The sequence below is a fragment of the Meles meles genome, chromosome 7, assembly GCF_922984935.1.
Source record: "Meles meles chromosome 7, mMelMel3.1 paternal haplotype, whole genome shotgun sequence".
NCBI lineage: Eukaryota > Metazoa > Chordata > Mammalia > Carnivora > Mustelidae > Meles > Meles meles.
The window spans coordinates 86,840,804-86,861,953 of NC_060072.1; the positions used below are offsets into that span (position 1 = coordinate 86,840,804).

Here is a 21,150-nt window from a genome sequence, read left to right on the forward strand (position 1 = left end):
CCTGAGCCGAAGGCAGCGGTTTAACCCACTGAGCCACCCAGGCGCCCCAAAAAAATTCATATATTTTTAAAGATTTTATTTATTTACTTGAGAGAGAGAGCATGAGAGGGGAGAAGGTCAGAGGGAGAAGCAGACTCCCCGCTGAGCAAGGAGTCCAATGCAGGACTATCCCTGGACTCCAGGACCATGACCCGAGCGGAAGGCAGCCACTCAACCAACTGAGCCACTCAGACACCCCCCAAAATTCTTATTTTTATATGACCCACAAAGTGATGATATTAGGAGGTGGGGCCTTTAAGAGGTAATTATGTTTAGATAAAGTACACCTCTCTTGATGGGATTAATGTCCTTCTTTTTTTTTTTTTTTTTAAAGATTTTGTTTATTTATTCAACAGAGAGAGATCACAAGTAGGCAGAGAGGCAGGCAGAAAGAGAGCAGGAAGCAGGCTTCCTGCTGAGCAGAGAGCCCAACGTGGGGCTTGATCCCATGACCCTGGGATCATGACCTAAGCCAAAGGCAGAGGCTTAACCCATTGAGCCACCCAGGTGCCCTGGATTAATGTCCTTCTAAGAAGAGAAAGAGACTAGAGCTTTCTCTCTCCGTCCTGTGAGAATAGAGCAAAAATGCAAGCCAGGGAGAGCACTCTCACCAGACACTGGTTCTTAGACTTCCCAGCCTCCAGAACTGTGAAAAATAAGTCTGTTGGTTAAGCCATCCAGTCTATGGTATTTTGTCATAGCAGCCCAAGCTAAGGCTGTAAACCTCCTCCTTTCTCTCCGATGGAAATTGGACCAGTTCCTAGAAATGGCCCAGCAACTTTGGGATTGCCTTCCTCTCTAGGGTGCCAGGGAAGCCAGAAAACTAGAGGTTTCTTTGAGGTAAGAACTACCTGGATCTGAGAGCCTGTTGTTATTGGCAGGGATGGGGCAATGGTTTAAGAAACATGCTTTGAGAGATTCTGTTCCTTTGTCCCTACCTATCTCTGACTTTTCAAAAAATATTTGAGAGGATAGTCGTAATGAAAGATAGGCTTGAAATAGCAGAAAAAAATTGAAATCCTGGACTCTGGGAATGGAGAGGGATCTTAGAAATCTTCAGTTCTCCCTGTTTGCCATTCACTACATGGATGGCACAGTGGCCCACTATTGATCCTAGCTGATTATTAGAATGTGAGATGCAGTGTTTTCCCCCCATCTGTTGCTGTGCCCTCTGGGTTTTTGAGGAATGAGGCTGCTGCCATTTCTGGATAGCAGATCTTCATTGGGTTTCTCTATTCTAATCTAAACATCCTCCGTTCTCTGAGTTCCTCTACCCAGGCTACTTAGCATTCCACTCAGCCCTCTCTTGCCTTTCTGTATCTTTTTTGAGGTGCCCAGAACTGCATAAACAGTTTGCATAGCAGAACAAATAGTGAAGAGGATTGTGGGAGTGCTCAGCTGCGTAGCTTTGCATACTGATGTAAAGATGGAATGTCTAAGGTGACACCTGCCTGTTCTGGCAGCTGGGCCACACTTTGGCCCCTGGCACACATTCATTTAGTCAGTGTGAGCCAGCAGAAACTCCTGCATGCTAGTATCATAAGACACTTGAGAGGGTGAGGGGTCTTATTTATGAAGAATCTTTAGAACAGATCTTATTTATGAAGAATGTTGGAACAACTTTCCCTTCTACCTTTATTTGCTATCACTGTCTACCCTGTGGTGTCTTCCTGAGGCATCTTAGATCTTTGGGCCTGGGAAAAGGGGTAAAAAGGGAAGAGAGTAGAGGGGCAGTCCTCTCTAGCTTGCAGAGTTAAAAGTTTGAATCTTGGGCCTGGGTGGCTCAGTCGGTTAAGCAGCCGCCTTCAGCTCAGGTCGTGATCCCAGGGTCCTCGGGTTGAGCCCCGCATCAGGCTCCCCCCTCCACAGAGAGCCTGCTTCTCCCTCTCCCTCTGCCTGCCGCTCTGCCTACTGGTGCTCTCTATCTCTCTGTCAAATAAATAAGTAAAATCTTAAAAAAAAAAAAAAAAGGTTGAGGGATGCCTGGGTGGCTCAGTTGGTTACGCGGCTGCCTTCAGCTCAGGTCAGGGTCCCAGTGTCCTTGGATCGAGTTCCACATTGAGCTCCACTCTGCCTACCTATGCTCTCTCTCTCTCTTTCTCTCTGACAAATAAATAAACAAAATCTTTTTTTTAATTAATTTATTTTTTTTTCAGCGTAACAGTATTCATTGTTTTTGCACAACACCCAGTGCTCCATGCAATACATGCCCTCCCTATTACCCACCACCTGTTCCCCCAACCTCCCACCCCCGACCCTTCAAAACCCTCAGGTTGTTTTTCAGAGTCCATAGTCTCTTATGGTTCGCCTCCCCTTCCAATTTTTTTTTTTTATAAACATATAATGTATTTTTATCCCCAGGGGTACAGGTCTGTGAATCGCCAGGTTTACACACTTCACAGCACTCACGATAGCACATACCCTCCCCATAAATAAATAAAATCTTTAAAAAAAAGGTTGAATCTTTGTTCTTGCCCCAAATTAATTCTTGGAATATTTATTGAGTGCCAGTTATGCATTAAGCACCAAGCTAGGTACTGGCCATACAAGGGTAAACACAATAGACGTAGAGCTTATAAGATCCAATAGGGGGAAAATATATTAATTGAATAATCACACACATAATTAAATAATTGCAAAATACGATTAATGCTTTGAGAGAAAAAGTGGAAGTTTCAATGCAAATATTTAATGGGGACTCTGAGTCTGACCTATTCTTTAAGTCCTTGAAGAGGTAATACTTCAGTTTCCATCATCAAAGAAAGAGTATGAGGAAGTGGGCAAAGATGGAGGGGGCAATTATGGCTGAAAAAGGTATTATATAGGTGGAGGGAAGAGTGAAGGCCCCAGGCAGGAATGAGATGAGTTCAACTCCATCACAGCTGGACACAGTAACATTTGGCAAGCTGTTAGTTGGGAGATGGGTTGGTCAGTTGAGGGATGGGTGGGAAGGGCATTTATTTTGAGGTATGGACCAAATGGCATAGAGGAAATCGCTGGGCCTCACAACACAAAGATACCAGTATCTACATGATAATGTCCACATCATCGGATGGTTATTGACTTTGTGTCAATGAGTTCAGATTGATCTGGCAATCTCCCTTCCTACATGTTGACCCAAGACCACGTTTTTATACCCATCCCATCCTGAGGAGTAGAGGCAGGAGCTGAAGTTAAGAGCTTGGGTATGGGAGTTCCTAAATCCTGTGGCTGCCTGATTCATAATGGCTTAGCGTGAGACCTAGGTCCCTCTAGGGATGGACAGAACAACAACAACAACAACAAAAAAAACAAGCCAGAGATGTCAAGTCAGTTATTTCCTGTTTGTTATGTATCTTCTAGGCTCAGCTCCAAGGTGACAGGGCAGAGTTCACAAATCTGAGCTCTGCTCTTCTGGGCAGAGAACTCGTTGTCAGTGGTGCCATCTGCAGGGCATTAAGGAATTTGCCAGGAATTTGATGGGATTGGTAGGGGAAAATGCCATCTCTCTTCTCTCTCATTCGAGCCTCTTAATCTGACCATGTACCTGGCCCTCCAAAGGGCTGAAAGACTCCTATTCCCTCTGAACTTTTAGCAGGCAATATTTAAGGCCCTCGGTCCTACAAGACGGGACACAGGGCTATAGTATCACTTCCCCTCTTCCCTGCCAATTAAATCTGTCATTTGTTTTTTAAAAAAGAAAAGGCCCTGGGCTCCTCTCATTTTAAGGTCATCTCAAGGAGGTTAGGAATGCTACATTGTAAAGGCATTTAAGTATTCTGGTGTTTAAAAAAAGATGGGTGGGAGTAAATCCAAAGTCTTGATGTGCTAAGGTTAATTATCATCATCATCCTCGCCATCGGTAAGTAAACGCTCCTTGGGCTTTACTTATTTCTATTTCTTTTCTAAATAAATTGCTCGTTTTTCTTTGGCAGTGGCTTTGGTGTCTCACTGAGTAGAGCTGTCAAGTCCTGGGGTGCCCTTCCCTCATTTCCGAAGCTTAGATGCACATTGCTAAGCTTCAAGTCCTTCCAGACTTGATTGTCCTATTCACCACCCTCTTCTGAAAAAGGCAGAATGGGAATCCGGAGTGCAAAAGGGAAGATAGGCCAGGGCTCCTGGGTGGCTCAGTCATTAAGCATCTGTCTTCAGCTCAGGTCATGGTCCCAGGGTCCTGGGATGGAGCTTGGCATCAGGCTCCCTGCTCAGGGAAAAACCTGCTTCTCCCACTCCTCCTGCTTGTGTTCCCTCTCTCTCTCTCTATCCAATAAATAAATAAAATCTTTGAAAAAAAAGGGGGGGGGGAACAGGCCTAGGAGGTTAAGAAAACCTAATGACAGAAGAAAGAGTCAAGTGACTCAATCTGTTTCCTAGGCCTCCCTACCCTGAAACTCAACTCAGAAGGTGCTTAAAGAGACCTGGGCCTGAAAAGAGAGTGAATATGTTTTACAAAACCTCAGGTTCGATGTTTGTAGAGAATAGAATAATAATCTGTCCTAAGAGGGAAAAAAATAATCCTTGTTTTTACTTCCATTAGAGCAGTCTGTGGGCCATAATCATACCAGGAATTGTGTTGCTGCCAGGTATCAGAACTCGGGGGCCCCCAAAGTAATGCTTCATGACATTTTCCTGGCTGCCTTGGCATTTCATTATAGGCAGCGCCTTCCTCCCCACCCCAGTCCCACACTTGATATTTCATGTCACCAAAAGTTTAGACTATTAGTAACTACTAATCATCATGTTGCATATAAGATGATTCGGAACTGAGGGGACAGAGGGAATACTGAATTCAAGCAGCCGGTTGGATCAATAACCAAATAATTAGAGAGTAGTTCAGGAAAAAGGTAGATAGGAAATGTCTCTTCTGAAGATAGCTTAAAACAACCACAAAGGTTGAAATTTGAGTTTGTACTATAGAAGATGGAAAACCTTTCTAAATTACAGGTTTCCTCCCTTTTATTTATTTTTAAGATTTTATTTTTAAGTAATCTCTATACCCAACATGGGGCTCAAACCCACAACCAGGAGAACAAGAGTCACACGCTCCTCTGAGGCAGCCAGGCACCCAGGTTTCCTCCCTTTTAAAAAATGAAATATATCAAGTGTACTGGGAAAAAAAGACTAATATGATCATTATTGTTCTATCCTATAAAAACATTAAATCTTGGGGTTTGTATGTAACTCCCCCTGATTCTTGCCTCCGGTCAATGTGAAGTTTTCTTGCAGACTAAACAGGACTGACGTGTAACAAATGGGGTATTGTAGAAATGAGACAGTGTGACTTACAAGGTTAAGTCATAACATTGCGGTTTCCAACTTAACCTTCTCTTGGATCACTCACTTTGGGGGAAGCCTGCCCCCATGTTCTGAAGACACTCAAGTAGCCCTATTGGAGAGAGGTCCCCGTGTGAACTAAGCCCACCTGCCAACAACCAGCACTCACTTGCAAGGCCGGTGGGTGAACTGCCTTGGAAGAGAATCTTCCAGTCCCAATGAAGCACACAGGGAACTGTAGCCTCAGTCAACACCTTGACTTGCAACCTTATGAGAAATCCTGAGACAGAACTAGCCCGCTAAACCACTCCTGAATTCCTGACTCTCAAAAACTGCATGAAGTAATACATATATATTGTCTTAAACCACAAAGTTTTGGGACAATTTGTTGTAATAATAGGTAATAAAATTCCAAACAACTATGTGCCTTACACCAGCCTGTCATCTTATTTTGCTTTATTACATATTAATCTTCTTAAAAATACAACCCCCACCCCACCCCAACACACACACAAAACCCAAACAAAACAAAATATCAGGGGCACCTGGATGGATCAGTTGGTTAAGCAGCTGCCTTGGGCTCGGGTTGTGATCCCAGGGCCCTGAGGGTGGAGCCCCATATCAGGCTCCTTGTTCAGTGGGGAGACTGCTTCTCTCTCTCCCTCTGCCTGCTGCTCCCCCTGCTTGTGTTTGCTCTCTCCCTACCTCTGTCAAGTAAAATCTTTTAAAAAAGATTTTATTTATTTGACAGAGACAGAGATAACAAGTAGGCAGAAGAGGAGGAAGCAGGCTCCCTGCTGAGCAGAGAGCCTGATGTGGGGCTCAATCCCAAGACCCTGAGATCATGACCTGAGCAGAAGGCAGAGGCTTAACCCCTTAAGCCATCCAGGCACCCCTGCCAAGTAAAATCTTAAAAAAAAAAAAAAAAAAATCAGATGCAGTTGAAATGCTGGCTTCTTGATCCTGTCCCTGCCTTGTGCCTCAGAACTCTGAAAATGTGCATGGCACGCTGCACACTGAATGTGTGCTTGCTTCCCTGGTTTCAGGCACCCAGGACACGTTCCTGAAAAGCAAGCTCTTCTCTGCATTACTTTGTTGCTCTTTCCCGGGCTCTAGTGTAGCTATCATTCCCTCTTGTTTTTCAGGAAGGGAGGGATACATCAGAGGGTTTTCAGACATCTCTCAAGACCTCCTTTGCAATCAGCACTAACTCAAAACCTTCAGTCCCCATTTGGTCACTAATGCAGTTTAGGATTTCCTCGTAGCACTTTACAGCCCTGGCATCTGCCTTCCCCAGGGACCTGTGGTGGCTCCATTTGTGTTGCTATGCCCACAAACCAGATTGTTTCTTTCAGGAGCCAAGAACACTTCTGTAAATTTGTAGGGGAAATAACTGGGAAAACTGGTATTTTTTTAAAACCAAGGATCAACATCTCCAGCAGACCTTTAGTCCCTGTACTTCTGTTCCACTGTGCATTTTCTCTGTGCATACACTATTTGCATCCTGTTTTCCTATCTACTATAGTCGTTTAGATGTAGCCAATCTATATACTTGAAAGAACGTAAATGATGCCAAAGGCCCTAAATTGTAAACTCTTACCCTAACCTACACAAGTGTTGCCACTTCACCCTCCAGTAAAGTAGTGCTTTTCTACAAATTCTCAGCCTTTTTTTTTTTTAAGCACACAGCTTATTATTTGGTTTTCTATTAGGATTTTTGTTCATCAGCAGGAATTATGATCCTGCAACTTATGACAGGGCTGGAAACAGCTTTTACCTCATCATGCTCAAGTCTATCCATTTTCCTGTAGAAGGGTCATTTTGAAACTCTTAGTTACATTGATAGGTTTAGTAAACTTCTTTAAAAAGAGCAGTCATGGGTTTGTAGGACATTTAAAACTTCCCTGTATCTGACCGATAAGAAGCTACATTAGCTCTGAAGTAACATTTTTCTAAGCTCCTTTCAGATTCTAACACTGGTTGAGGTGATATTAACAGATCAGTGTCAGAATCCAGCTCTCCTGCTTTTCTAGTCCAGTGTGTTCCCTTGTCCCCAGAGGTGGTTACACAGGAAATAGGATTCTTGGTATTCTTGATAGCCACTCTATGGCTACCTTCCAGATACGATGAATGGCAGGACATCCTGAATTGGAGAAAGCAATTTAGAAAAGCACACAAGTCAAACTTTCGTTCTTAAAGCCTTTACTTTGAGACATGATGGAGAAATGCAACAAGTACACATGGAAAAGACATGATCACAGTTAAAAGTGAAGACAATCTAACCAGAAAGCTTTAACGCCTGTCACAGCTAATGTTGAAGCTTAAGTTCTGAACGTGACATGCTGCAGGGCTGAAATGAGTGGTAATTAGTATTCCTCTCCTTCTTCTTCACCCTCTCCCTCAACAGAATCCACACCAACCTCCTCATAATCCTTCTCAAGGGCAGCCATGTCCTCACGGGCCTCAGAAAACTCTCCTTCCTCCATGCCCTCCCCCACATACCAGTGAACAAAGGCACGCTTGGCATACATCAGGTCAAACTTGTGGTCCAGGCGAGCCCAGGCCTCAGCGATGGCTGTGGTGTTGCTCAGCATGCACACAGCTCGCTGGACTTTGGCCAGGTCTCCACCGGGCACCACAGTGGGAGGCTGGTAATTAATGCCCACTTTGAAGCCAGTGGGGCACCAGTCCACAAACTGGATGCTGCGCTTGGTCTTGATGGTGGCAATGGCGGCATTGACATCTTTGGGAACCACATCACCACGGTACAACAGGCAGCAAGCCATGTATTTACCATGGCGAGGGTCACATTTCACCATCTGGTTAGCTGGCTCAAAGCACGCGTTGGTGATCTCTGCTACAGAAAGCTGTTCATGGTAGGCTTTCTCAGCAGAGATGACAGGGGCATAGGTGGCCAGAGGGAAGTGGATACGGGGATAGGGCACCAGGTTGGTCTGGAATTCTGTCAGATCAACGTTCAGGGCTCCATCGAATCTGAGGGAAGCAGTGATGGAGGACACAATCTGGCTAATAAGGCGGTTAAGATTAGTGTAGGTTGGGCGTTCGATATCGAGGTTTCTACGACAGATGTCATAGATGGCCTCGTTGTCTACCATGAAGGCACAATCAGAGTGCTCCAGGGTGGTGTGGGTAGTGAGGATGGAGTTGTAGGGCTCAACTACAGCTGTGGAAACCTGAGGGGCTGGGTAAATGGAGAACTCCAGCTTGGACTTCTTGCCATAATCGACAGAGAGACGTTCCATCAGCAGGGAGGTGAACCCGGAACCAGTTCCCCCTCCAAAGCTGTGGAAAACCAAGAAGCCCTGAAGACCTGTGCACTGGTCAGCCTGGTAGAAAAAAGAAACAGAGAAAACGTATGATTACTGCTCTTTGCAATATATATCCTAAGTAAATATATTTTCACTTTTCATACAAGTCCAAGAATACAGATCTTATTTTGACAAGAAACACTTACATGGAGACCTTCCTAGAATTACTAAGCATTTCTTACTTAAATGACACCAAATAGTTCATGCTTTAATTGGATTTTTAAAGAAAAACTATAAAGGAATAGTTTACCTCACTCCATTACATTTTAATTCTGTGTCTGAGATGAAAAGAACCTATTTCAAGTGTCTTCCTTAGGATCATTATTTACTTCTTGAGAATAAACATACCAGCTTCCGAATTCGGTCCAAGACAAGGTCAATGATCTCCTTGCCAATGGTGTAGTGCCCTCGGGCGTAGTTGTTGGCAGCATCTTCCTTGCCTGTGATGAGCTGCTCAGGGTGGAAGAGCTGGCGGTAGGTGCCAGTGCGAACTTCATCTGGAAAAGGCAAACACAGCAGCCCCCCTTCACTCACCACCTGCACAAGCCTGCTCAACTTCACCGGCTCCACGGAGCCTCAAGACAGACCTCCCGTCCCAGACCCCCCGGGGAGTTCACTGGGGTTACTGAGGCCAACTCACCAATGACTGTGGGTTCCAGGTCTACGAACACGGCCCTGGGCACATGCTTGCCAGCGCCCGTCTCACTGAAGAAGGTGTTGAAGGAGTCGTCTCCTCCCCCGATGGTCTTGTCACTTGGCATCTGGCCATCGGGCTGAATGCCGTGCTCCAGGCAATAGAGCTCCCAGCAGGCATTGCCGATCTGGACACCAGCCTGGCCGACGTGGATGGAGATACACTCACGCTGTTGAAAGGTAGATTAAAAAAAAGATAATTAGTACTAAGCTAATCTAGTAAAACTGTAAAACGGAACAAAATTTATGTAATCAATCTCACAAACTTCCCCTTCTAAAACGAACTAAAATACTCTTCTAGGAGATAATCACTATACAATTCGATCTGCATCGCTTGAAGAATTTCTTCTCCGTATCTAAACTGGGAAGGCCTCTTTCCAGACCAATAACGCTTAGTCACAGCTTCCTCCTTTTTAGAGGAAGATAGGGAGGCCATTCATTCAGTGCTCAGGCCTCATAATTCCATTTTAGACTAGGCGGCCAGATTTCCGGGCAGCTACCATCGCAGGAAGCACGTGGCCAGAACAGTGCAGAGGAAATGTCTGGCCGCAGGGACAAAGGGCGGGGCTTTGCGGCGCAGGATGAATGAGCAATTCAGGGTGAGCGCGCGTCCGCGCCCCTCTGCGGCCACCGGGGCCGCGCAGCTGCAGCCACACGCAGCAGCCACGTCGCAGAAGGGCCTGCCATGGCCAACCATCTTCTGCTCCCCCAGGCGCTGGGCTAAGCCCAGCACCTTCACATCTGTCAGGGCACAGCAGGGGATTATCTGCGGCCCAGATCTGGACCAAGATCCGATTTCTGTCCCCTCAAAATCCCTCACCGCCACCACCTGCTCCTACGCGCATTCCTAACTCTGACCAAGGAAAGACAGATGGCCTCTTGAAGCTGTTGGGAGCTAATTGTCTTAATACTCTGGCGTAGTGCAACACACCCAACAAGGAGCCGTCCTTTACGTTCACCTTATCGCAACAAAAACCTCCAAAACTGGGGCTAACAGAGACACGCCCTACAGCAGTAGACCCGCAGCTCCCCGGCGCGCACGCGCACACTGCAGGGGCGGGCTCCCGCCACTCCCTGGCGGGAAGGTAACGGTCGCGCCTGCGCTTTTGTGTCGGGCTCCTTCCCGCCTCCGCGCTTCTGGCAGAGGAGGAAGTGAGGGCGTGGAGAGCCCGCGCGCGCGTGCCCGCCAAAAGCCGGGGAAGGAAAGGGGGATGGGAACGCGCGGGAAAAAAGACTAGGGTCTCGGGTCTCGCGCCCAACAGGTAAGGGCTAATTGAGAACCCCAACCACGGTGTGGGGAGCCGGCACCCGGCCATACCCTCCCGGAGTCCGAGAAGAAAACGCGGCGGCCTCCCTTTCGGGCCCCAACCATTCTCACTATTCCCACCCTCGCCTCTCGCCTCGCTTTTCTAAGCCTTCCAAAACCAGAGCGCTGATCCCTTACTAACGGCCTCCGCGAGACGGTTCGGCTCGCTTTTCCCGGTTTTCCAGAGCGAGGGCGGCGCCCCGAGCGGCCCACTCACCATGATGGTTACGGGTTAGCAGGCGCAGGCGACAGGAGCAGACACCGCGTCCCGGTTACCGTCCCCGACAAGCTAAGAGTCGAGGTAAGTAACGCACTGAGTCGGGGGTGGTGCTGGAGCCACTTAAGTAGCGGTCGGGGAGAGGCGGGCGGGCCCAGGCGGTGCCACGGCCGCGGGCCCCTCCCCCGGCCTGGCGCGCCCACTCGGCGCCCGGCTCGGCAGCCGCAGAGGCGGGTTCCTGGCTCAGAGCCCCCTCCCCGCGCCGGCCCTACCGGGCGGGGTCCGCTGCGCCTGCGGACAGCGAGCTCGGGTGCTGCAGTCTGCCGCGCATGGCCGCTAGGGCCTGGGCGTGGGGGCGGTCGCAGGTTCAGAAACCAACCAACATGGGAACGGGAAAGGAAGCTTGCCTTAATTTGGACGAACCCTAAGACTTAAGAAGTCTGTCCAGTTTTAAAGATGAAGCACCATGAGATGCAGAAAATTCTGGTCCGGATAGCTCAGCTGATTATTTCATGTTGCCACAATTTGTCAGTGAGTTTTCCCTTCCCCCCCCCTCAGTTCTTTTAAAGGCAGTGCATTCTTTATCTACCTGGTAATGTGGAGGATGCAAGGTTTAGAAAACAGACCAGCTTTATTTGGTTTATTGTAATGACTTGTTTGTTAAACTAATGTGCCAGAGGTTGGAAGCAGAAATATTTCAGTCATTCAAAGAGTAGTACCTAAGCATTGAACATCAAAGCTGTTACAAGGGCCCACTAGGCCCCATTTTTAGACATAACCAACAGCTTTATGAGACATTCCCGGGGCTTTTAAAAAGGGGGATACAAAGATACATTTCAAATTTGGTAGCTGAATTGTAGAAGTGAGGACAGAAACTTGGGTAGTGAGGAAATTGACACCGAAGGCTATTAGGAAGTAGGGATTCCTTGTGTTATACAGAGCTTTGTAAAACTCGATAAAATAATTGCTTTCTGTTACGTCATGATAGATCAATTGGTTATAGCCTCCTTCTAGGAGGCCCAGATTGTAGCTGATACCCTCCTTCCCATCTCTGCCTTTCAGGAGACTCTATTCCAAAATCATAAACTGTGTAAACCCTTGGAAATACATGAAGTGGTTAGTTAGGGTTAAAGTGTGGCTTTAAAATGGTCCTAGCAGAAACCTGTTGTTACATTATTCAAAATATCCTCCCACTGATAGTATGTAACAAAAAAGTAAATGTGAAACTAACAGTCCACAGTTGATATTCAGTTATTATCTTGCTCAGATTTGGTGAGGGCTTCACCCTCCATATCAGACAAATAACAGATTTACACTGTTAATATGTGTGTGTGGCTTGTAAGGATATGTATGTGTATACACACAAACACACACACATTTTTACTTTCTTGTATATCTAAGATTTCCACTCATATGAACCTGGAATACAAACAAGGAGGTTTCCTTTTATTTCTAATATATTTTTGTACTCCTTTTTTTATCTTGGTATGATGATTTTCAATTAGCAATAATCGCGCCTCGGATAAACCTCATTGGCTACGATACTGCCACTGCGCAAAGCTAGTATGATGATTTTCTGTTAAAAGTGTTTCAACTCAAGATAAAGATTTGTACATATTTTCCAAACTAGGTTACTGGGGACAGGAATCTTTTTGAATATTGTCTCACTTATTCTTAAAGAAGATGGAAAATAATTAGTTTGTCTGGATCAGGAAATGAATGTTAGGGAACCACCCTGCTTAACTCCATTTTGCTGTCTGCTCTGGATGAAAGCCTTTGGAAGCAGGCACCTCCCTCCTTCTAGCTCTCCGCAGAACCTTAGAGCTTTCACTGCAGAGATTTGCTCCTGTGGACCTGTATGTGTCCCCAGATATCTCCCTAAAGTCATTACCTTTGCTAGCCTTGTTTCTGTGAATTCCCCTGTTGAGAATGAGGAAGTATTTGAGGGTTTTTTAGGTCCCTGTTGACACCATACTTTTCAGAGAGTAATTTAGATCCAAATGGACTTTTAAATTTAATCTAATCTGGTATCTTTATGCCAGAAAAATACTGAATAATGGTAAGTTTATTTTGCTACCTCTTTAGTACCTGAGAGGAAAGGCTGACATTTTTTTTTTTACCCATATTAATTTACATAGGTTTATTTGTTTGTATTATATATAAGATGCATATACTTTGTATATATTTAACAACTAAATAGTAGTTATCTATTGCTGGAATATAAACACAGTATCATCCACTGTCTTAACATTTTAACTGATTATTAGGTATTTGTTTTGTTGGACTGTTACAGGGCCTGTAACTATTTCTTTTAAGTCTTTGGTGTAATGGGAAACCCTGTGTTGCTATTTAAGCCACTCCCATTTTTGCTACTTAATATCATGGCCATTTGCTACTGTTCTACGCAGTCAGCAACATTTTTTTTTTTTTAAGATTTTATTTATTTATTTGACAGACAGAGGTCACAAGTAGGCAGAGAGAGAGGAGGAAGCAGGCTTCCTGCTGAGCAGAGAGCCCGATGCGGGACTCGATTCCAGGACCCTGGGATCATGACCTGAGCCGAAGGCAGAGGCTTTAACCCACTGAGCCACCCAGGCGCCCCAGTCAGCAACATTTTTAATAGTTCTATATTATGGTTTTGACACAATAGTTCACAACGTATTTTGTTCCTTTAACCAGCTCTATAGGGAAAGAAAAAAATAAGTGCAATAACTTACCAAACATCAAATATTTTCAAATATTTGACCTTTTATTCTTATTTATTCCAGTGTTTTAAATTTATATATACTATTTTGTGTTCTCTCTCCCCCTACCCTCTACCCCCACCCTCGCAAGTAGATGGTATAGGGGAAAGAAAATGGATTTTGGTTTCAGGTAGTACTAGATGCAGTTTTAACTTTGTCAGTTAATAGTGGTATGACTTTAGACCCTTAAATATCTTTCTCCAACTTCATTTATAAATGGGAATCAATGAATTTGAATCATCTTTTTCTCATACTGTCACATTCAAACCCATTAGTAAATTTTATGTTTTATTTTCAAAATATGCCCATCATTTTTTTATCACATCCCCTTATTTTGTAGCATTTATAGAACCTGAAATGATCTTCTTTGTATATTTATTTACTTGTTTAAAATTTCTCCCTAATTACACGCAAACTCCATGTCTGTTTTTGTGGAAACCAACCTTGGTTGCCCCTCCAAAAAACATCTTCTTCCATTCTTTGCCAAGATAACCTCTCTCTCTCTTTCTTTTAAAAGGATGTTTATGTGCTCAATCCCAGGGGATAAATCAAGGGAACCCTATTTCCCTTTACCAGATTTTTACTTGCTTTTTCAGTCTCTTTCATAATTGGACCTAGTTCTGGGAAGTTGGCTAGGGTATTTCTTTCTTTCGTTTTTTTTTTTTTAAAGATTTTATTTATTTATTTGACAGGCAGAGATTACAAGTAGGCAGAGAGGCAGGCAGAGAGGAAGAGGAAGCAGGGTCTCCACAGAGCAGAGAGCCCGATGCGGGGCTCGATCCCAGGTCCGTGGGATCATGACCTGAGCTGAAGGCAGAGGCTTTAACCCACTGAGCCACCCAGGCGCCCCTGGCTAGGGTATTTCTGCAAATGGATTTGAAAGAGGACTTTAACTACCTCCATTTTTTAAAAAAGATTTTATTTAATTATTTGACAGAGATCACTAGTAGCCAGAGAGGCAAGCAGAGAGAGAAGGGGTGAAGCAGGCTCCCTGCTGAGCAGAGAGCCCAATCTGGGGCTCATTCCTAGGACTCTGGGATCATGACCTGAGCCAAGGTCATGATCCCAGAGTCTGAGCCACCCAGGAGCCCCTCAACTACCTCCACTTTGACCTCAACCTTTCCTTTTTTCTTTTTTTTTTTTTTAAAGATTTATTTATTTATTTATTTGACAGAGTGAGAGAGAGAAAGTGAGAGCATGAGAGGGGAGAAGATCAGAGGGAGAAGCAGCTGGGAGCGCAATGTGGGACTCGATCCTGGCAGTTCCTGATCGTGACCCAAGCTGAAGGCAGTTGCGTAACCAACTGAGCCACCCAGGCGCCCCACGCTGTACTTTCTAAGGGATTAACTTCTTTTGTCCAAACTTAACTCTCTCTTTTTTTAGGATTTTATTTTATTATTTTTTAAAAAAGATTTTATTTATTTGACAGAGATCACAAGTACGCAGAGAGGCAGGCAGAGGGGGACGGGCGGGGGCGGGGGGGCGGGGAGGAGGCTCTCCGCTGAGCAGAGAACCCGACGGATGTTGGGCTCGATCCCAGGAGTCTGGGATTATGACCTGAGCCGAAGGCAGAGGCTTTAACCCACTGAGCCACCCAGGTGCCCCTAGGATTTTATTTTTAAGTAATCTCTACACCCAATGTGGGGCTTGAATTTATAACCCCAAGATCAAGAGTCTCAGCCCGCCAGGCGGCCCATACCAAACTTATCTCTCTTTTTTTCTCTCTTTTTTAAAAGATGTTATTTATTAATTTGACAGACAGAGATCACAAGCAGGTAGAGAGGCAGGTAGAGAAAGAGGAAGGGAAGCAGGCTCCCTGCTGAGCAGAGAGCCCAATGCAGGGCTCATCCCAGGACCCTGAGATCATGACCTGAGCCAAAGGCAGAGGCTTTATTTATTTATTTTTTTAAAGAGTTTATTTATTTATTTATTATTATTATTTTTTAAAGATTTTATTTATTTATTTGATAGAGATCACAGGTAGGCAGAGAGGCAGGCAGAGAGAGGGGGAAGCACACTCCCTGCTGAGCAGAGAGCCTGATGCAGGGCTCGATCCCAGAACCCTGAGATCGTGACCTGAGCCGAAGGCAGCGGCTTAACCCACTGAGCCACCCAGATGCCCCAAGGCAGAGGCTTTAACCCATTGAGCCACCCAGGCGCCCCCCAAACTTATCTCTTAACTCAGGCAAAAGACCTTGTGGGCAAAGCATCCCCTGATGGGAACCCAAACTACCCTTTTGAGCAAGAAGGACTGTCTTAGCCAGCAAGACCCCTCTTGACTGACCCTAAGACAATGATCAATTTAACCTTCACTGCCTACCTCCATGTACCCACCAACCTTTGTTCCACACTTTCCTTATATATACCTGGAAATATTTTCAACAATTTGGAGTCAGTCTTTGAGAGAGATGCTGGTCTCCTGTCTTCCTGGTGTTGGCCTCACTGAAAGAAATTCTTTTCTTGTTTCACCACCAGTCTTTCCTCTGCCTTTGGATTTTGTCAGTGATGAGTGGCTGAACCTGATATGTTTGGGACCCCCAGAGCCAGGTGCTCTTCCACCCTTGTGCCCTGGCTACAGTTTTCCTCCATGATCAAAAGAGATTGCATCTTTGAAGACCTTATGTTTCACTCCTTCCCCTTCCTTTCTGCTTTTGGAAATGTTTTGTGAAGGTGTGTTGCCTATAGCCAATTTAAGATTTTCAGGGTCTTAATATAAAGAGAATCAAAGAGATGGCAACTCAGTGCTCTGATGCTCTGAAGCTGCTTAGCCAACCTTGAAACCAGCTACCTCCAGATTTTTATTTATTTATGAAAATATTTTATTTATTTTAGAGAGCATGCGCACGCTACACTGGGGAGATGAACAGAGGGGAGAGAAGGAGGAGTAAAAAATATCAAACAGAACTCCCCACCCCCGTCTGCCCCACCTCCCGTACGCAGGGCTGGGTCCCATGACCCTAAGACCATGACCTGAGCCCAAACCAAGAAGAATTAAGAGTTGGTCCTCGGGATGCCTGGGTGGCTCAGTTGGTTAAGCTGCTGCCTTTGGCTCAGGTCATGATCCCAGAGTCCTGGGATCGAGTCCCACATCGGGCTCCTTGCTCAGCAGGGAGCCTGCTTCTCTCTCTGCTTCTGCCTGCTGCTCTACTTGCTTGTGTTCTCCCTCTCTCTCTCTCTGACAAATAAATAAATAAATAAAATCTTTAAAAAAAAAAAAAAAAAAGAGTCGGTCCTCAATGGACGGAGCCACCCAGGGGCCCCCAAATTTATTATTACAGTAAGTGCCTAATTTGTTGTTGAATGTCAGACTTGGTGATTGGATACAGGATTTGAAGGAAACTGAGCAATGGAAGTTAATTTTTAGTTTGGGGGGGTTAAATAGCTAATTGAATGGTGTTTTGTTTTGTTTTTGTTTTTGTTTTTACTGATAACAGAATGATGAAGGAAGAAGTGGATGGGAACTGAAGAAGAGACACAGGAGAAGCTAACAATTCAGCTTTTGACATGTCTTGAGCTTTAAGTGTCTGTGGTACAGGTACCTGGAGAAGTCCATTACTTAGTCATATATGCAGATACGAAGAGAGAAGTAGGATACAGATTTGAGAGTCTTCAGCATAAAGATAAGTCAATGATGAAGATGGATAAGACCACTCACGGGGAATGCACTGAGCTTGGTGAGTGGTGGTCTTAGAGAACCTGGCCTTAGTAGGGAATCTGAAGAATGGTCATATTTAAAGTAGAGAAAAGAAATGTGTAAAAGAAATCTGAGAAGGAATGATCAGAGAGGGAGTACTGGGGGTTTCACAGTCCAAGGAAAAGGAGAGTTTCCTAAAGGAGAACCGGTACAATGCCAAATGCTACAGAGAAGTTAAGCAGGGTAAAGACTGGAAAGTGTCCATTGTGTGTATATAGAAAACAGTATCTGGTTTTTTTTTTTTTAAAGATTTTATTTATTTATTTGACAGAGATATCACTAGTAGGCAGAGAGCCAGGCAAAGAGAGAGGGGGAAGCAGGCTCCCCACTGAGCAGAGAGCCCAATACGGGACTCGATCCCAGGACCCTGGGATCATGACCAGAGCAGAAGGCAGAGGCTTAACCCACTGAGCCACCCAGGAGCCCCACAATATCTGTTTTTATTTATTTATGGGACAAATTTATTGAGAGCTTACAATGCAAATATTCCTTTTAAGTGTTGGGTGGATATAACAATGAACAAACTATGTCCTTCCTCTCATGGAATTTATATTTTATTGAAGGAGAAAGAAAATACCTATATAGCAAAGAGATGTGAAATATAATGTCAGGTGCTTTGGGGTGCTATGAAGAAAAATAAAGTGTAGAAAAGAAATTAAAGTTACAGAGGAAGGCTATTTTAGTTAAAGTGACCTGAGAATGCCTCTCTGAGGAGGTAGCTATTTGAACAAAGACCTGGATTAGGTGGTAGAGTAGACATTTCAAGCAGAGGAACATCAGGAGCAAAAGCCTGAAGTTGAGTGTGTATGTCTTTTTTAAAGCAATATTAATAAAGTCAGTGAGATAAGAGCAGAGGAAGTGATAGAAAGGGTATTTTGAAATGAGATCAGAGAAGTATCAGTGTCTAGATTACGTAAGTGTCTTTCTTATTAGTCATGGGAAGACTGTTTTATTCTAAAATCAGGGAAACCATTACATAGTTTTGAGCATAGATGTGACATATTCTATTTTGAGATTTTTAAAAGGATTGTCTAGCTGTTATGAGAATAAACTATAAGAGGTTAAGAGTGGAATAAAAAAGGGGCACCTGGATGGCTCAGTTGGTTAAGCGTCTGCCTTCAGCTCAGGTCATGATCCCAGAGTCCTGGCATTGAGCCCCACATCGGGCTCCTTGCTCAGTGGGGAGCCTGCTTCTCCCTCTCCTTCTGCATGCCGCTTCCCCTGCTTGTGCTTTCTCTCCCTCACTCTCTCTGTAAAATAAATAAATAAAAAAAAATTTTTAAAGAGTGGAATAAAAAATATGAGTTGGAAGGGAATTGTAGTAATGCAGATAAGAGGTGATAATTACTTGGACCAGACCAGTGGTGGAGGTGGTAAAAGGAGGTCAGTGTATGGATATATTTTTGAAGGTAGTATTGGTAGAATTATTAATGCATGGAATGTAGAGTGAGAAAGAAAGGAGTCAAACATGATCCTAAGGTTTTTGGCTTGAGCAACAATGGGGAATACTGAAGGAGGAACAGGTTTAAGGAAATAGAGGGAATCAGATGTCAGTTTTGGACATGTTAAGTTGAGATGTAGGGTATTAGTCATCTGAGTAGAAATGATGAGGCAGTAGACTAAAGTGTAAAGAAGTCTCACACTGGAGATAAATTTAGAAGTCATCAGCATAGAAACTGGGTAACATCACCTAGGAAGAAAGTGTAGATTAAAAGAAGACCAAAAAATAAAAAATAAAAGAAGACCAAAGATTGAATGCCGGAACACTTCAGCTTTTAAAAATTAGGAAGTGGATCCTGTAGTCAAAGTGAGAAGGAGCAGACAGCGGTGTATGAAGAAAAACACGAGGAGTGTGGTATCCTGGAAACCAAGTGAAAAAAATGTTTCAAGCAGGAAAGTGATAACTGTGTCAAACTCTTTTTTTTTTTTAAGATTTTATTTATTTATTTGACAGAGAGAGATCACAAGTAGGCATACAGACAGGCAGAGAGAGAGAGGTGGGGAGAAGCAGGTTCCCTACTGAGCAGAGAGCCGGATGCGGGACTCGATTCCAGGATCCTGAGATCATGACCTGAGCCGAAGGCAGAAGCTTAACCCACTGAGCCACCCAGGTGCTCCTTTTTTTTTTTTTTTTTAAAGATTTTATTTATTTATTTGACAGAGAGAGACACAGAGTAAGAGGGAACACAAGCAGGGGGAGTGGGAGAGGAAGAAGCAGACTTCCCACTGAGCAGGGAACCCAGTAGGGCTCCATCCCTGGACCCTGGGATCATGATCTGAGCCAAAGGCAGAACCTTAATGACTGAGCCACCTAGGCACCCCCAAAGGAAAGATTTTTTTTTTTTTTTTAAGATGGGAGATACCTTAGCATGTTTGTTTGCTAGAGAGAATAAATAAAAGGGAGGGGGAAATTGATGTGAGGAAAAGGGAATGAATTCAGGAGCAAAGTTTTAGAATAGTGAAATGGGAAGGGATTCAGTGCGCCACTCAAAGGTTTAACATTGGAGAGGAGTATGATAGTTTAGCCACTGACACATAGGAGGAAGCCAGAGGATGAGCACAGATTCAGGCCGGCAGTTAGATTTGGTGGTAGGAATATTGGAATTTCTCTTCCAGTTGCTTCTTTTTTCTTCTAGTGAAATAGGAAAACAGGTAATTTGTCCTTATTCTCTCTCTGTTTGTTTGTTTGAGAGGGAGAGAGACAGGGGTGGGGAGTGGCAGAGGGAGAGGGAAAGAGAGAATCGTGAGCAGGATGCACACCCAGTTAAGAGCCCAACATGGGGCTTCCCCGATCTCACAACCCTGAGGTTATGACCGGAGCCAAAATCGAGAGTTGGAGGCTTAACAGACTGAGCCACCCAGGTGCCCCTCTCCCTGTTTCTCAATAACAACAGAACCCTGATTTTGTTGGAAGCAGGGTACCAAGCTTCTATTCCAATTACAGAAGGGATGTCTATGTGACTAAGTTTGAGTGAGTTGTTAGTGGAAGTTGTCTTGTGGAGCTTCTGAACTGGTTTATGTGTTTGTGTCTTTTTCTTGCTTAGCATGTGGACATAATAACTGAAGATCAACCATCTTATGACAATAAAGTGAACCTAAGCCATTGCTAAGGATGAAGGAAGATAAAGTTTAGGTCCCTGATGACATTGTGGAGCTGTAGCACAAGTCCAGGATTGCCTACCTCTGAACTTCTCATTATGGGAGGAAATAAAACAATTCGTTTAAGTCACACTGATCTTTTTCCTTTTTCTGGGATGTATGTGTCCGTTATTTGCAGCTGATAGAATTTACAACTGATGTGGTGGTGGGATCTTGTGGAATTTCTCTTCTGTATTTAAAATTTTTTTCTTTTTTTCAGAGATATGGTGATGGGGAAGATCATTGGCTAAATGTGAGGATTGGGGAGGGAGTGTGGGAGGTCTGAAGAGAGTAAATGTATAAAATAGTTATCTCTGAGGGAGGGACAGTAAATCAACTAGGGAAATGTAGTAGAATTTCCAAGTATTGTTGAAGGCATAGTAGGTTTTTTAGACATTTGTGGCTGTAAATATAAAATAATATCAGTCGTCCTGATTATGTTTTTCTCTAGTCAGTTCAGCTGCTCAGGTGAGGTATGAAATAGATGGAGAGATGGATTTAACCAGGATTGTTATTTTGCTGAAACTGCTGGGTCACACTGTAAAATAGAAGACAAAGTAGATGTTAGTCACTGAGAAGACAATTGAATATCTGAATGGATTTTAAAAAACATGTAGTAAAAATAATAGACTTGAAAGCAAAACTTAAACACATTTTGTGACTAGTTAAAAATTCTCATGGTTCAAAAGTTGAAGAGAGGGACAATTGGGTGGTTCAGTCAGTTAAGTTAAGGTTAG

The 21,150-nt window shown here is 44.3% G+C and overlaps 1 protein-coding gene, 1 long non-coding RNA gene and 1 pseudogene across 3 annotated transcripts; 1 reads left to right on the plus strand and 2 right to left on the minus strand.

The window, feature by feature from the left end:
• Nucleotides 1–7,477: 7,477 nt before the first annotated feature.
• On the minus strand, nucleotides 7,478–10,961 carry TUBA1B (tubulin alpha 1b). Its single transcript, XM_046011939.1, has 4 exons — nucleotides 10,838–10,961; nucleotides 9,262–9,484; nucleotides 8,970–9,118; nucleotides 7,478–8,639 (listed from the first exon to the last, which is right to left on the minus strand). The coding sequence occupies exons 1-4, from the start codon at nucleotides 10,838–10,840 to the stop codon at nucleotides 7,659–7,661; spliced, it is 1,356 nt and encodes a 451-aa protein (XP_045867895.1). The 5' UTR covers nucleotides 10,841–10,961; the 3' UTR covers nucleotides 7,478–7,658.
• Nucleotides 9,566–20,584, plus strand: LOC123946550. Of its 2 annotated transcripts, none has more exons than XR_006819625.1 (4): nucleotides 9,566–10,576; nucleotides 10,729–11,368; nucleotides 17,016–17,255; nucleotides 20,320–20,584. It is a non-coding gene; the product is annotated as an uncharacterized LOC123946550 (long non-coding RNA). The 2 variants fall into 2 exon arrangements; XR_006819626.1 differs by having other exon boundaries at nucleotides 9,568–10,576; nucleotides 10,806–11,368.
• LOC123947712 lies at nucleotides 12,219–12,399 on the minus strand (annotated as a pseudogene).
• Nucleotides 20,585–21,150: the final 566 nt, after the last annotated feature.

Excerpts from the sequence above, each read along its gene's own strand:
- TUBA1B (XM_046011939.1), bottom strand. Across the intron at positions 9,119-9,261 it reads CCTGGAACCCACAGTCATTG|ATGAAGTTCGCACTGGCACC; the intron begins GTGAGTTGGCCT and ends TGCCTTTTCCAG. Across the intron at positions 8,640-8,969 it reads TGGACCGAATTCGGAAGCTG|GCTGACCAGTGCACAGGTCT; the intron begins GTATGTTTATTC and ends TTTTTCTACCAG.